A 17,184-nucleotide genomic window follows, 5' to 3' on the forward strand; every position below is an offset into this window, starting at 1 on the left:
TTCTAGAGCTAACCCTGAAAAAAAAAAAAAAGGTGTCCTTTTTGTTTTTGGGTATTGGAATGCAAAAGCAGAAAGTCAAAAGATACCTGGAGTATCAGGCAAGTTTCTCTTGGCATACAAAACCAGTCTGGGGAAAGGCTAACAGTTTTGTCAGGAGAGCATGCTGGTTACAGCAAACACCCTTTTCCAACAACCCAAGAGACGACTTTACACATGGACACCACCAAATGGTCAACACCAAAATCAGATTGATTATATTCTTTCCAACTGTAGATAGAGAAGCTCTCTACAGTCAACAAAAACAAGACCTGGAGCTGACTGTGGCTCAGATTATGAACTCCTTATTGCAAAATTCAGGCTTAAGTTTTAAGTTGTAGGGAAAACCACTAAGCAATTCATGGATGATCTAAATCAAATCTCATATGATTATACAGTGGAGGTGATGACTAGATTCAAGGGATTAGATCTGTTAGATCTGGTAGACACAATGCCTGAAGAACTAATGGATGGAGGTTTGTAACACGGTACACTTGGCATTGACCAAAACCATCCAAAGAAAAGAAATGCAAGAAGGCAAAATGGTTGTCTGAGGAGCCTTTACAAATGGCTAAGGAAAGTAGAGAAGTGAAAGGCAGGGGAGAAAGGGGAACAAAGATATAGCCAACTGAATGCGGAATTCCAGAGAATAGCACAGAGAGATAAGATGGCCTTCTTAAATGAACAGTGCAGAGAAATAGAGGAAAATGATGGAATGGGAAAGACTAGAGATCTCTTCAAGAAAATTGGAAAGATCAAGGAAACATAGGATGTAATGGAAGCAGAAGAGACTAAGATGAAGTGGCAGAAATACATAGAAGAACTACACAAAAAAGATCTTAATGACCCAGATAACCATGATGGTGTGATCACTCACCTAGAGCCATTCATCCTGGAGTGTAAAGCCACGTGGGCCTTAAAAGGAAGCATTACCACAAACAAAGTTAGTTGACATGATGGAATTCCAGCTGAGCTATTTAAAATCCTAAAAGATAAAAAAAAAAGAAAATCCTAAAAGATGATGGTGTTAAAGTTCTACACAGAATGTCAACAAATTTGGAAAACTCAGCAACGGCCACAGAACTGGAAAAAGTTGGTTATCAATCCCAAGGAAGGGCAGTGCCAAAGAATGTTCAAACTACCATACAGTTGCACTCATTTCCTATGTTAGTAAGGTTATGCTCAAAATCCTTCAAGCTAGGCTTCAGAAATATATGCACTGAGAGCTTCTAGATGTATAAGCTGAGTTTAGAAAAGGCAGAGGAACCAGAGATTGAATTGCCAACTTTCATTGGATCATAGAAAAAGCAAGGGAATTCCAGAAAAACATCTGCTTCCTTGACTGCACTAAAACCTTCGACTGTGTGGATTACAACAAACTTTCGAAAATTCTTAGAGATGGGAGTACCAGACCATACCTCTCTCCCGAGAAACCTGTATGTGGGTCAAGACAGTTAGAACTGGACATAAAATAATTGACTGGTTCAGAATTGGGGAAGGAGTATGAACAAGGCAGTAAATTGTCACCCTGCTTATTTAACTCATAAGCACACAGAGTACATCATGTGAGATGCAAGGCTGGATGAATTACAGGCTGGAATCAAGATTGCTGGAAGAAATAACAACCTCAGATATGCAGATAATACTACTATAGATGTCTGGCTCTCAAGATAGTCTCACCTAGAGCCAGACGTACTGGGGTGTGAAGTCAAATGGGCCTTAGGAAACATCACTACAAACAAAGCTAGTGGAGGTGATGAATTCCAGCTGAGCTATTTCAAATCCTAAAAGATGATGCTGTTAAAGTGCTGCACTCATTGTGCCAGCATATTTGGAAATTTGTCAGTGGACATGAATTTGAGCCAACTCTAAGACAGTGGAGAACAGGGGAGCCTGGTGTGTTGTAGCATGGTGTTGCAGAGTGTTGAATGTGACTTAGCAACTGAACAACAAATATAACATAGAATTGGTACCAGAACTTGAAAACTTTGTACCTTTTGAATATTCTGTTACCATGTTAATCATAATCTAATGAGACCCTTCCCATAGAGACTGGTATCTTCAGGTTTCAGCAGTTTATGGAGAGCAGGGGGAGACTAAGGAAAGTAAGAAAAGCTCACAGCCGGGAAGAAATTCATCTTACAAGATAGTTTGATTCACAGTAGCTTGTACTATCAGAGAATACTATTGAGAAAGGAATGGAAAGGGATGGTAGTCAGAAAACAGATGCTTTTACCATTATTTAGCTATGCCTTAGGAGAATCTAAGAACCAACAGTTGGTTTCCAATGATATCTGTCAGGAAGGAGCTGTTTCCACCATAGAACCTACCTGTGGTGTCTACTTCTGCTTCTGCAGGCAAGTGCATTTTGTCTGTGTAAGTGTACTGGTGGCACCTGTGGGTCATGGCCATGGTGTAGTGAACGTGACACCCTTGAAGTCCCTTTGGCTAAGATTTCAGTCACATCACATCTGCCTGTATACAGCTTTTCTGATTGGTGAACACTGTGTTCTGGTTTTTATTCAGAAAATATCAATGCATATCACTGAAGTCCACATTTTCCCTTGCTCTCATAGATGCTGTCAGAGGAAAATTATACATTTTAATGGAAGCCAGATTATCAGCCCTCTATAAGTTGGAGAGTGACTATGAGATCCTTGAAAGGTGAATATACAAATCATTGATGTATATGTGTGTGCATCTGTGTGTGTGTGTGTGTGTGTCTTTAGCTTTAAAAAGTGAGATACTTTATTGCCCAAGAGCTATATATATTATTCAAGCTTAATCAAATATATTCAAGTCACATGTTCTAGCACTAATGACTTAGGAACAAGGAAACAGAAAGAAATGGTAATTTGATGTGGCTGCAGCCTCATTTCTTTGATAATTTTTTTTTTTTTTCCAATTATTTTTATTAGTTGGAGGCTAATTACTTTACAATATTATAGTGGTTTTTGCCATACATTGACATGAATGTTTTATTTTTTTCCTTTGATAATTTTAATTGTGAGTTTGCTTCTCTTTTTTTCTAGATTTCCTGGTTCCACTCTCAGAGGCAAGAAATACAGGCCCCTGTTTGACTATTTTCTAAAGGTAAGCTTAGAGACCTCTACCACAGGCACTTTCCACAACCTATGTGTTTGATAACTGGAATGATATTCATGTTGTCTTATTGGTTATATTGTTTATATAAGTGTGCCTGAATTAAAAAAATTTTTGTTTAGGTATTTAAAAAATTAAGTTCTGTTTGTATTGCCTTCTTGTTTTAATAACTAAAATACTATATAAAATTTTAAATAGTTTTCTCAAATTAAGTATGAAATCAGTTATGTTTGATAAGATTTATATGTGTATATTTTGTATTGCTTATTATCACCCAGGAAAGTAATTGAGGTCAGGTGTTCAGGATTTGTTTTTACAAATTTAAAATAGTGTTCAGAATAAAACTTTGTGTCAAAGTAAGACTTCATTTCAAGGAATTTATGAGGTAAGTTCTTTAAGCTCAGACATTTAGTAACTTAATTTTCATCAGTGTCACAGAACTATTTTATGTGGTTTTTCATTTTCTGTCAACAGAATCCACGGCTGTAGTTGTAAACTCCAGCAACAACAAAAGAATGAAAACAATAGGAATTTCCTGTTGATTCTTTAATCTGTGTATTTATGCTTTTCCTGATAAAAGCTGATGTACGGGCTTTTCTCTAGTTGCGGTGAGCTGGGGCCACTCGCTAGTTTCAGCACACGGGCCTCTTGTTGAGGAGCGCAGGCCCTAGGTGTGCAGGCTTCAGTAGTCTCAACTCCTCGTCTCTAGAGCACAGCCTCGGTAGTTGTGGCTTAGTTGCACCGAGGCCTGTGGGATCGTCCTCGACCAGAGATGGAAACCATGTCTCCTGCATTGGCAGATATGAGCCACCAGGGAAGACCTCTTGTATTGGTTCTTGTTTATAGGTGTTGGAGCGAAATAATGAGCCACACCCTCAGACCCGGTTTGTCACATTGGAAATTATATTCAGTCAGACGTGGCATTAGCCAGCAAAACCTTACATCACAGCCTGGGATAAAATATTTACTTACCTCTATTCTTGTTCAGTGTAGAGATAATAAAGAGTTTGACCAATGCAGGTGAGCTCTGCAACTTGGGCTTTGTCCACAGCAACACCTGTGCCTATACTTGTGTACACTTGAGTGTTTTCACGTATTTCTTATCTCCTAACTAAAGGTGTTCTTCCTCATTGCATGTTGTTGCTAATGGATTGCCGGAAGCTTTACCTGGTCTTTCACTAGGCATTCTCCACTTGACAAAAGGCAGTCCTGCTCGCTAATCATATCTCCTAATGTGGATTTAAACATATCCTTTGCATATATTAAACTTATCCTTTCTTCCCCCCCCCCCCCCCCCGCCATTGTTTTTATTAAGGTTTCCTCTTGTTTTTAAAAAACCTTCACCTTTCTTTAGTGTCATATCAACTTGACACTCTTCAAGAGTAAACTCAGATGCCCTCTGGGAAAAGCATTTTCTGAAACGTTTCTTTGATTTCTCCCTCTGAAAAATATCATTACTACATTCTTCTCTTCTGTATCTTAGCATTTTTTTAATATATTTGTTTTTATTTGTCTTAAAACTCTTGCACTATATCAGTGATCTTTCTGAATTATAGACCCTATTGGGAAGACCCTATTGAGAACCTATGGAAAGTTCCGCCCTTTCAGAAAATGTACATGGACACAATAGATAGAAACTTTGGGTTAAGTCACAAGTCTCTCTGGAATATGCGTCCAGTTCATACTGATTTAAGTTTTTTAAGAATAACACATATGTGTTCAGTTAGCTTCATAAAATTTCTAGAACATTTGGTGAGTTTTAGAACGATGCTGCAAATTCTTTAAGACAAAAATCACCTGGTGTGTACCAAAAATACCCATGGTCTGAAGTTTTAAGTGGGAGCCGTGAGGATAGATGCTATCTGTGAAAGGCAGCACTATAGCTCTCTGTATGATGCTAACCCAGTTTGTACCCTGCCCCCTAAGATTCAGCAGGGGTAATACCTTAAACTGGACTTCGAGAAATAGAAACGCAATGCAGCATTTCTTTTTCTACAGTTAGAAACAGTAAGATCCTTTGTATTCCCTGTTCTTACATCTGATTCTGAGGATACACATATTATCTCTACAAGTTTAAACTATTGAAGACATACCTCTAAGCACCTATCACACCACACCAAAAATGTTTCCAGGTGATTTGGGTTATAGCAATTAAAAATTCAGTTATTTTTCAAGTTCAATTTTAAGTGAATGACAAAAAATTAAAGAGCTGTGATGTAGTTGAATATAAAATTGTGTGTGGAACCCAAAGGCCTTCATCATTGAAGGCCTGGCTTCATCATTAGTTAGTTGTATAATCTGGACAAATAATTCCATCTTTGTCCAGAGTTTGTTCATCTGTGAAATTGAAATACAACCAGAATATTTTTAAAACATGGGACTGCCAGTGCCTTTTTCACAGTATTATAGGATTAAATGTGAAAATCATTTGTGAAAGTACATTTTATAAAGGCAGAGGGGTAAGAAAGCACAGGGTCCACTTTACTGAAACAAAGGGTATGTGAAAAGAAATGCTAAGAGATGACGGTAGAAGAAGTAGGTCTGTGGTCTTATATGTATAAACCTGACTTCAGTTGTTAATCAACTAAACTGAAAGCAATTCCCCTCAGTGTTATAGTACTTGGAGTACCTGTATCTAGAACCTGTAAATTGGCTCCTATCCTGATTCTTTCAAAGTTTGCCTTTTATTACTGAAAAACCTGAGCTGACCTGAAAGGAAGAGGAGCAGCAGCAAAGTGTTTTCAATGATTGGAAATGCATGAGGAAGGGAATCGTTGAGGGAGCACATTTTCTGAGTCATTTTAAGATAAACTGCATACTGGGGCAGGGGTGAGGTTGGAAGAACTGATGAAAAAGAAGTTTTGTGACTAAGGAAGGAATTTTTATCTAAAAATTTAGATAACTTTAGATAACTATTTCGTTTATAAATGATGAACTGTTATTCATGGAAATGATTTGAATTGGCACGTTTCTTCCCAATCTGAATTATTCTGTCCATTCTGTTTCCAAAAATTAAATGTTAAAATTTTTTCAGGGTCTTACCAAAAACTGTTATTAAATTCATATTAGGATATGGTTTTATTTTATTCTTTAAGCCCGATAACCTTTCTTTTCCAGTGTAAAGAGAGAGGTGCTTTTACTGTGCTTGTTGACAACTACGTGAAAGAGGAAGAAGGCACTGGGGTTGTGCACCAAGCTCCTTACTTCGGTGCTGTGAGTAGTTTAACTCTTCTTTTTTTCATTTATTTTTATTAGTTGGAGGCTAATTACTTTACAGTATTGTAGTGGTTTTTGTCATACATTGACATGAATCAGCCATGATTTACATGTATTCCCCATCCCGATCCCCACTCCCACCTCCCTCTCCACCTGATTCCTCTGGGTAGTTTAACTCTTGCAAGTGTATTTTTGAGAAGTAAATGTCATTGGCCACTAAGTCATGTGTGTGTGTGTATGTGTATTACAGAAAGATGTTTCTCACTGTTGTTCAGACTGTGTAGATACCTCCCCTCAAAGAGAAAAAAATTGCATCTGAAATTCCTTTTCATCCTGAGCTGGTTTCTGAAAATAGTGAGCTAAATCCTCTGCTTTTTAATATGTTGTCTAGGTTGGTCATAACTTACCTTCCAAGGAGTAAGCATCTTTTAATTTCATGGCTGCAGTCACCATCTGCAGTAATTTTGGAGCCCAGAAAAATAAAGTCAGCGACTGTTTCCATTGTTTCCCCATCTATTTGTCATGAAGTGATGGGACCAGATGCCATGATCTTAGTTTTCTGAATGTTGATATTTAAGCCAACTTTTTCACTCTCCTCTTTCACTTTCATCAAGAGACTCTTTAGTTATTCTTCACTTTCTGCCATAAGGGTGGTGTCATCTGCATATCTGAGGTTATTGATATTTCTCCCAGCAATCTTGATTCCAGCTTGTGCTTCCTTCAGCCCAGTGTTTCTCATGATGTACCCTGCATATAAGTTAAATAAGCAGGGTGACAGTATACAGCTTTGATGTACTACTTTTCCTATTTGGAACCAGTCTTTTGTTCCATGTCCAGTTCTAACTGTTGCTTCCTGACCTGCATACAGGTTTCTCAAGAGGCAGGTCAGGTGGTCTGATATTCCCATCGCCTTCAGAATTTTCCACAGTTCATTGTGATCCACACAGTTGAAGGCTTTCGCATAGTCAATAAAGCAGATATAGATGTTTTTCTGGAACTCTCTTGCTTTTTTGATGATCCAGCGGATTTTGGCAACTTGATCTCTGGTTCCTCTGCCTTATCTAAAACCAGCTTGAACATCTGGAAGTTCATGGTTCATGTATTGCTGAAACCTGGCTTGGAGAATTTTGAGCATTACTTTACTAGCATGTGAGATGAGTGCAGTTGTGCAGTAGTTTGAGCATTCTTTGGCGTTGCCTTTCGTTAGGATTGGAATTAAAACTGACCTTTCCCAGTCCTGTGGCCACTGCTGAGTTTTCCAAATTTGGCATATTGAGTGTAGCACTTTCAGAGCATCATCTTTTAGGATTTGAAATAGCTCAACTGGAATTCCATCACCTCCACTAGCTTTGTTCATAGTGATGCTTCCTAAGGCCCACTTGACTTCACATTCTAGGATGTCTGGCTCTAGGTAAGTGTGAGTGATCACACCATCATGATTATCTGGGTCGTGAAGATCTTTTTTGCACAGTTCTTCTGTGTATTCTTGTCACCTCTTCTTAGTATCTTCTGCTTCTGTTAGGTCCCTACCATTTCTGTCCTTTATTGAGCCCATGTTTGCATGAAATTTTCCCTTGGTATCTCTCATTTTCTTGAAGAGCTCTCTAGTCTTTCCCAGGGTAATTTTTTTTAAATGTAATGCTTTTAATGTAATTTCTGTATGAATAAAACTAAAGAGCATAGGGATGAAGGGCACACATTTAGAACTAAACCACACTTTAACTCACAGCCCTGCCACTAACAGGCCACCTGTGCCACTAACAGGCCATCTGTAGGTAAGTTACTTAGCCTGTCTTGAGTTCCTTTTCTTCCTGTGTGACATGCAGTGATAGTACCGGCCTATCTGGGTAACTTGTGGGGATTAAATGGAATCATCCATTTAGAGCATTAGCACAGTACCTGACATTTATAAGAGTGTGTCCACTCACTGCAGGGAATGTAGACCCTACTGGGGACATAACAAATTCCTTTTGACTTGATCATTTTGTCAGTGAGAGAGGCAGTGAAGCTTGTTGGTCGCTATTGGTCTTTTTTTTTTTTTTTCATACTAAACCTTTGCTGGGATTTTTATTATGGAAATGTTCAAACATACACAGAAGTTAAGAAAATACAGTAATTTCTTAGGTTCACGTCATCCAGCTGCTTTAATCATTAAAATTAATCATCAACATTTTGGAATTTCCATTTTACCTATCATTACGTCTCCCTTCCCCCAACACCATTTTTTTTTTGGTTGGAGGGTTTTATAGCAAATCTTCACGTTTATCTTTCATCTGCAGGTACTTCTATATGCATTTCTGACTTATAAGGACTTTGATTTTTAACATAGCCACTGTGCCATTATGTCAAATGAGAGGAATAGTTGCTTAATATTAATCACCCAATTCTTGGTCGGTATTCAAATTAAATGGAAAGGAAACATTCCTGATAATACTATTTATTGAGTTTTGGAAACTGATCGAATTTCTGTTATTCATAATAATTTTAGAGTCAACTGTTGTGGTTATTCCACTGATAATAAATAATGAAGAGGTAACTTCTTGGTGTCTTCTCTGTTCTAAATGCCAGGCAGGTTAATGTTATAGAAGATCAGATCTTTAAATTTCAGCCTTTGAACTTGGTAGATGTTTTCCAAGAGACTTTCCATGTTGCGACTTAGCCAGACAGTGTACTGTATAATCTCTCTGCAGAGTCTGTGGACTTCTCCATGACCATGTTGAGTATCATTCTGGCTCCGTTCAGGAATGCTGCTCTTAGCTAGTTGAATTGTATAGGGTTGTTTGCTCTATACTAAATGATTTAAAATGCTGGGCTTTGGGGCTTGCCCTATCTGTGTTGTTTAGTTTCTTTTTCAGGGTCCTCCTTCATGACCAGGATGTCACTTCCCTTGCTGTTAGCACACCCACATGTCACTTCACACCAGACAGCCTCTCAGCATAACGAGAATTGAACATAGGCCCAGGGGGAACCATACTGCCTTTCCAGCTTATTTTGGAGTCAAACTAGGGTGTAGTTCTACTTTTAGTTTAGATAATCCCTTTAATTTTAGATTTCAAGCAGCATAGCAAAGAGGTAAAGACCTTGGACTCTGGAGCCAGGCTATTTGCTTTTGAATCTGAGCATTGCCACTTTGCAGCTGGATTAATTCTTTGTGCCTCAGCTTCTTTATTCATAAAATGGAGATAGTTGCTAGGTTGTCTGAGGGGAGCATATGGTGAAAACCTAAAACAGCTATCTGCCTTCCTCACAGGATTGTTGTAAAGGTTTAAATAAGCTAATGTAAATGTGGTCAGGTGTTCAGAGCACTGCCTGATACAGCACTTTATAACTGTTTGCCCAGATTATTGTTAACATTGTTCAAAGTATACTTCTGAAGCATCATGGTGTACCCAGGCTGGCTGGGGCCCGTGTTAATTTGTAAAGTGAATAGTTTGGGGCAGGGGGTTGTTTTAATTAGTTAATTATATATACTGAGCCTTGCAGCTTTCAGGATTTTAGTGGCCCAACCAAGTATTGAACCTGGGCCCTCGCAGTGAAAGTACCAAGGTCTAACCACTGAACTGCTGGGGAATTCCCATAAAGTGGATAATCTGAATTTCGATAAGTCTTACCATACTTTCAGGCACTCCTTGACAGGATGCAAATCCAGAAGGACATCAAGCATTGTCCAGTACTAAACATGCCTTTTATTTCTTTGTTCTTCTGCTTTGTGTATACATGTATGTGTGTATACATGCTGCTTTTATAAATCAAATTTGATTTTGTTCTAATATATTCACATGTGTCATCTTTCTTCTTACTTAGTAGATACTCTGCTCTATTAGGGGTTTGTGAGGTAATGGCTGGGACAATTGATCTCGCTTCCTACCCTGCTGTTCAGTTCAGTTCAGTCACTCAGTTGTGTCTGATTCTTTGCGACCCCATGGAGTACAGCACGCCAGGCCTCCCTGTCCATCACCGACTATCGGAGTTTACTCAAACTCATGTCCATTGAGTTGGTGATGCCATCCAACCATCTCATCCTCTGTCATCCCCTTCTCATCCCACCTTCAATCTTTCCCAGCATCAGGGTCTTTCAGATGAGTCAGTTCTTTGCATCAGGTGGCCAGAGAATTGGAGTTTCAGCTTCAGCATCACAGTATTCAGGACTGATTTCCTTTAGGATTGACTGGTTGGATCTCCTTGCAGTCCATGGGACTCTCAAGAATCTTCTCCAACACCGTGGTTCAGAATCATCCATTCTTTGGTGCTCAGCTTTTTTATAGTCCAACTCTCACATCCATACATGACTACTGGAAGAACCATAGCTTTGACTAGATGGACCTTTGTTGGCAAAGTAATGTCTCTGCTTTTTCATATGCTGTCTAGGTTGGTCATAACTTCTCTTCCAAGGAGCAAGCGTCTTTTAATTTCATGGCTGCAGTCATCATCTGCAGTGATTTTGAAGCCCCCCCAAAATGAAGTCTCTCACTGTTGCCACTGTTTCCCCATCTATTTGCCATGAAGTGATGGGACCAGATGCCATGATCTTAGCTTTCTGATTGTTGAGTTTTAAGCCAACTTTTTCACTCTCCTCTTTCACTTTTTCTTTTTTTCATTTATTTTTATTAGGGCTCTTTCACTTTCATCAAGAGGCTTCTTTGCTTTCTGCCGTAAGGGTAGTGTCACCTGCATATCTGAGGTTATTGATATTTCTCCCAACAGTCTTGATTCCAGCTTGTGCTTCATCCAGCCCAGCGTTTCTCATGATGTACTCTGTGTATAAGTTAAATAAGCAGGGTGACAATATACAGCCTTGAGTCCTTTCCCTATTTGGAACCAGTCTGTTGTTCCATGTCCAGTTCTAACTGTTGCTTCCTCACCTGCATACAGGTTTCTCAAGAGGCAGGTCAGGTGGTCCGGTATTCCCCTCTCTTGAAGAATTTTCCACAGTTTGTTGTTTTCCACACAGTCAAAGGTTTTGGCATAGTCAATAAAGCAGAAATAGATGCAAGGAACTCCCTTGCTTTTTCGATGATCCAGCAGATGTTGGCAATTTGATCTCTGGTTCCTCTGCCTTTTCTAAATCTAGCTTGAACATCTGGAAGTTCATGGTTCACGTACTGTTGAAGCCTGGCTTCGAGAAATTTGGGCATTACTTTATTAGCGTGTGAGATGAGTACAATTGTTTGGTAGTTTGAGCATTCTTTGGTGTTGCCTTTCTTAGGGATTGGAATGAAACCTGACCTTTTCCAGTCCTGTGGCCACTGCTGAGTTTTCCAAATTTGCTGACATATTGAGTGCAGCACTTTCACAGCATCATCTTTTAGGATTTGAAATAGCTGAACTGGAATTCTGTCACCTCCAGTAGCTTTGTTCGTAGTGATGCTTCCTAAGTCCCACTTGACTTTGCATTCCAGGATGTCTGGCTCAAGGTGAGTGATCACACCATCGTAATTATCTGGGTCATGAAGATCTTTTTTGTATAGTTCTTCTGTGTATTCTTGCCACCTCTTCTTAATATCTTTTGCTTCTGTTAGGTCTATACCATTTCTGTCCTTTCAAGCCCATCTTCGCGTGAAATGTTCCCTTGGTATCTCTAATTTTCTTGAAGAGATGTCTAGTCTTTCCCATTCTGATGTTTTCCTCTATTTCTTTGCATTGATCACTGAGGAAGTCTTTCTCATCTCTCCTTGCTATTCTTTGACACTCTGCATTCAAATGGGTATATCTTTCCTTTTCTCCTTTGCTTTTGGCTTCTCTTCTTTTCACAGCTATTTTAAGGCCTCCTTAGACAGCCATTTTGCCTTTTTTGCATTTCTTTTTCTTGGGGCTGGTCTTGATCCCTGTCTCCTGTATTAGTCACAAACCTCCATCCATCATTCTTCAGGCACTCTGTCTATCAGATCTAAAATGCTGCTGTAGGGCTCTGGATTCTCTGAATGATCCTTGAGTTAACTTCAGTTGAGAGGATAAGAAAAGTTGGTTACATTTATAAGTCAGAATACTGAAAAATTCTATAAATCTGTTGCCTCACATGCTTCTCCCCTGCCACATCCACACTTAACTGTTTTGTACCTCCCTTCCTCCTACTTTCTCATTTTCCCTAGGACGATTATCGGGTCTGTATGGATTTCAACATCATTCAGAAAGACTCTCTCCCTATTTGCCCTGTGGATGCCTCCGGCTGTTTTACAGCGGAAGTGACAGATTTTGCTGGACAGTATGTGAAGGTTTGTATCTGTGTGGCTTATTTCATCCTACTTCTTTTATTAATTTGTTTTGTTAAATAGCTTTTGTATCTGGGATATTCTTTTTCCCCAGGAGGTTGGTTTTGTTTTGTTTCAGCATATAAAATTAGATCAGCTGCTTCCAAGGTCTAATATCTTCAGAGGATGCATGCTGTAATTTCAAGGGTAGGAATCAGAAAAAATGAACTCTGGTTTGTGACTAAGGAAGCAGCTTTGTGACCTTGGGGTAATCACTGCTAATTAAAAATTTCATTACCTTGAATGGTGTGGAACATACTTTAAAAAAGTATTTAATGTTATACAATAGCTGAAATGTAGATCAAGTATTTTTTTAATACTTTTGTTATTTATGTGTTTTATTCACAGTAAAGGAAACAAAATAACAGATTTTAGTAACATACTTAATTTTATTGCATTAGTAAGTATGTGAGATATTTTAATGGCTAGATTTTAATTTTTTAAAAATAGGATGCTGACAAAAATATCATCAAGACTCTAAAGGAACAAGGTCGACTTCTTGTTGCCAGCACCTTCACCCATAGCTACCCTTTCTGTTGGAGGTGAGATGAAATATAGCGAGAGCTTCAGATTTGTGAATGTACTTGATATGTGTACCCATTTCGTCACTTCATGGTTCCTATCTCATTTGTATCCTTTCGAGTTAATGTTTGAAAACTTCATTTTTGTTTTAATGAGAATTTTATGAATTCACATATATATTTATTTTATCTTTAGGTGTTAGAAAAATTGATCTATACCACTATCTTTTGTGTTGAGATCACATTTCTCTAGGATGAGGTGTATCTCTAAAATTTTCTAATGGAATTTGTGAGAACTATCATGTGATATAAGACATCATACTGTGAAGATGTGGGTTAAAATGGAATGTTCAGTGGCATCATGTTTCATTCCTGTTTCCTCTTTGCTGAGGTTGGCACCATCTCTTAGACAGCTGTCTCACAAGCAGAACTACAGTTCTTCTCTTAAGTTTTACCTTCCACCTGTTGTGGAGGGAGATGACATAGATACTTGTATTTGCAGTAGAAGACCTAATGCATGATGGTGTTGTGAGTAAGAAACTAAAGATCAGTCTTACTCTGGGTCCCTGCATACCTCAGTCTGACCAGCCACATTCTGCGTTTTTGCTTTCCCAGGTCAGACACTCCGCTCATTTACAAAGCAGTGCCTAGCTGGTTCGTTAGGGTGGAGCACATGGTGGATCAGCTGCTGAGGAACAATGACCTGTGTTACTGGTAAGCAGTTAAATGTGTGTCTTCATAATATCCTTTGTCATAGTTAGTATTGGTTTACACTTCCTCCAAATTAGAATCATTTTAAAAGCCATCTTTAATTGTACAGTAGTAGCTATTCGTTGTTTTGTTTCTTCAGGAACACAAAATAATTTAAATAATTTTGTATAACAGAAGTAGAATCCCTCTCATGATAAGACATGTAGGGGAGTATATTTCTTCACGCAGTGAAAATGAGAAGTTGCCATTCATTTGATCTGAATGACTTTGGAAAACTGTCAGGGTCACCTAGCTTTAAGCGATAATCATTTTCAAGATAAAAATTTATCTGTGGAGGTACTACAGAAGCCATTTAATACTTTATTTTTGACCCTTGTTGAGTTCCTAAAATACAGTGATGGCTTGTGTACCCTGGCTCCATAAATAAACACTCCAAGGATAGAATCCTTGTTGTTCTCAGCTAATAGCTAAACTGCAGAGAGGTGTTACAGTAGTTCTTCCCTTCTGCCGTAGAGGGTATGTTCCAAGACCCCCCCTCAGTGGATGTCTGAAAACACAGATAGTATTGAATCCTAAATGTGTTTCTCTGGTAGTTCAGTGGTAAAGAATCCGCCTGCAGTGCAAGAGACACAGGTTTGATCCCTCAGTCAGGAAGATCCCCTGGAGAAGGAAGTGCAACCCAGTCCAGTATTCTTGCCTAGAGAATCCATGGACAGAGGAGCCTGGCGGGCTACAGGTCATGAGTTGGACACAACTTAGTGAGGAAACAACTGAACCCTATACCTTATATACTGTGCTTTTCCTGTACATATTTATATACCTGTGATGAAGTTTAATTTATAAATTAGGCACAATAAGAGTATCCAGATTGCTAGCATCACTGCTTTTGTACTTAGGGACCATTATTAAGTAAAAATAAGGGTTATCTGAACACAGGCGCTGAAGTAGTCAACAGTTAACTTGGTAACTGAGCCTGCTAGGCTACAGCCCATGGGGTCCCAAAGAGTCTGACATGACTGGGTGATGGCGCAGGTACACTGTAGGTGCAAAAATGATATAAGTCTAAATCTTTGTATTCCAGAAGAACATTTTTTCACTGAGAGTTTTGAGGGTAATCACCATTTTTTACTTCCCCCAAGAAGTTCTTGGGGGAAGTAAGAAATAGTGCATTTGACTTTGGAAGAATGGAGAGAATCTCTGGGCAGTAAGAGGAAATTGTATATTTCTTAGTAACTTGACCCTGATTTCTCAAGAGAAAGTAGTTTTTTTCATGTTTTACCTTTTAGTTTCCTATTGGAGTGCTCATTATGGAATATTAGTGTGGCTGCCTCATTGGGAATTGTGGGGAGAGGGTACAGGCCTATAAACTGACCTCGGATGTTAATTGCAGTGTCTGAGCGTACAGGATATTTTGGAGCAGAAGGGTGCCCTAACTCAGCCTTGAGCTTGGCAAGATTTTCTGCAAAGCTGAACCTTAAAGAATAAGGAGTCATTTACCAGTCAGAAGCTGTAGGAACCTTGGGGAAGGGGGTGGCCAAAGGAAGGAGGGTGGCAAGTTGAAGGTTATCAAAGTGGAGGGATGGCACAGGCTAAGGCAGTGAGGTAAGCAGCTACATTCTACGGAATTTGCCTTATTGCTGGACCCTGAAGTGCAGTGGCAGAGGGACTGCAGGTGAGCCTGGAGAGGCAGCTACCACCGACTACAAATAGCCCCACTCGTTCGCACTCTTACTTTATAGGTGATTAGGAGCCCTTACCTAGTGACTTTTAGTAAAAGTACTATTGTGTGGTTGACTGGAAGACTAGTCTGAGTAGCATCAGGATGATTAGTTAAAGAATTGCAGCAGTCCTGCAGTTGGAGAGCAGGACTGGGAAGCTTATGTGCTATGGAGTTTCATATTACAGAGCATCTTCCCGGGGATGAATTCACAGCAGAAACAAGCACTGTAGGTTTTTTGGTACTGTCCTTGTAGAAAACATTCTCCTAGAAGTGAGCGCACAGATTCCAGAGTGTTAGTTTCACAAAGGGTAATACAAAGGCTTATGCAGATGTAATTTTATAATTTTACTTACTAATGTTTTGATGTGATCTGATCTGTTTATTGCAGGGTCCCAGAGTTTGTGCGAGAAAAGCGATTTGGAAATTGGCTGAAAGATGCACGTGACTGGGCAATTTCCAGAAACAGATACTGGGGCACTCCTATCCCACTGTGGGTCAGCAGTGACTTCGAGGAGGTGAGGCAGGGCAGGAGGGCAGTGTGTCCTCATCTTGAATTTTGCAGAAGCACCTCGTTCATGTGTCTCAGTGTGAGGAAAAGAATGTGGTTTCTTTATTACTTCGTTCCTTTCTTATTTCATCAGTTTTTTTTTTCTCTTTATTCCTTCCTAAAATCATGACATAAATAAGAATATGTTTTTAATTTATTTTAAGTTATATTTACTTTAATTAAATATAGTTTTAAATTTCCCTTTGTGTAAAAGTGAAGAATGCAAGTTGTATTTGTCTCCGGGAAATCCTAACATTGTTTATCTTGTGTTACTTAGATTCTTTTTTTCCTCTGAGTTTTTGATGAACAGAGGAGACTCCACGCCCTGCACTAAGGGGCAGCTTATTGAAACAACCTTTTAGTGATAAAAAGGACAACTTAAAAAAAAATTACCAGAGGATTACAGACCTTTAGTCTGTAAAATCAAATGTTTGTGTGTGTGTGTGTGTAAATAAATAATAACAGACGTATAGATGTATTTCCTGTGTTGAATGCTAAGAGCGTTAGAATGGTTATGAGGAGCCGCAGCCCAGGGACCTCAGTAAATCTCTGATTGGGACCTGAAAGGCAGGAGTGAAATAACTGAATCAGAGGACTTTTCAGAACTGAGCGGGAAAGGCAGAGAAAAAGAAGGCTGTGTGTGTTATTAGATAGCAGATGTCCTCTGGGTGTGAACTACAGCAGCTCCTGCTGGTGTAAGTCAGGAACTTGGCTCCTGTTTGATGACTTCCCATTATGAATAGCCCCTGCCAGGTTCCTTTCCCAGCCTCCTTGCATGAACATAATCCTAATATCTTTCAATCTGATTATTTGGTCCAGTTCATACACAGTAAATTAGTTCCAGCTTTGACTTGAGAAGATTTCAGGTTAAAAAGCCAAATTCAGGTGCCAGGAATAAACTAAGATGCCTTAGAGCAATAGTCTAGGCATTTCACTTATGCTTATTATTTTTGGCAGAGATTTGGACATAGTAAATCCTCAAGAAATACTTGTTGAGATGATGGCTGTGAAATGCTTTCTTATTTCGGGAATTTCTGTGATATAGGGATAGGTAGCAAAGAATTGAAGTCTGCTCACCTATTC

At 39.1% G+C, this 17,184-nt stretch overlaps 1 protein-coding gene across 2 annotated transcripts in view; it reads left to right on the plus strand.

The window, feature by feature from the left end:
* The window catches only part of IARS1 (isoleucyl-tRNA synthetase 1), an 83,287-nt gene that overhangs the window by 25,290 nt on the left and 40,813 nt on the right, over positions 1-17,184 (plus strand). For both annotated transcript variants that reach the window (XM_061163644.1, XM_061163643.1), the window contains exons 8-14: positions 2,613-2,700; positions 3,069-3,129; positions 6,256-6,351; positions 12,444-12,566; positions 13,053-13,144; positions 13,739-13,837; positions 15,943-16,069. In XM_061163644.1, coding sequence (XP_061019627.1) covers positions 2,613-2,700; positions 3,069-3,129; positions 6,256-6,351; positions 12,444-12,566; positions 13,053-13,144; positions 13,739-13,837; positions 15,943-16,069 — 686 coding nt within the window. The remainder of the gene's footprint in view (positions 1-2,612; positions 2,701-3,068; positions 3,130-6,255; positions 6,352-12,443; positions 12,567-13,052; positions 13,145-13,738; positions 13,838-15,942; positions 16,070-17,184) is intronic.

This window comes from Dama dama, chromosome 16, assembly GCF_033118175.1.
Source record: "Dama dama isolate Ldn47 chromosome 16, ASM3311817v1, whole genome shotgun sequence".
Taxonomy (NCBI): Eukaryota; Metazoa; Chordata; class Mammalia; order Artiodactyla; family Cervidae; genus Dama; species Dama dama.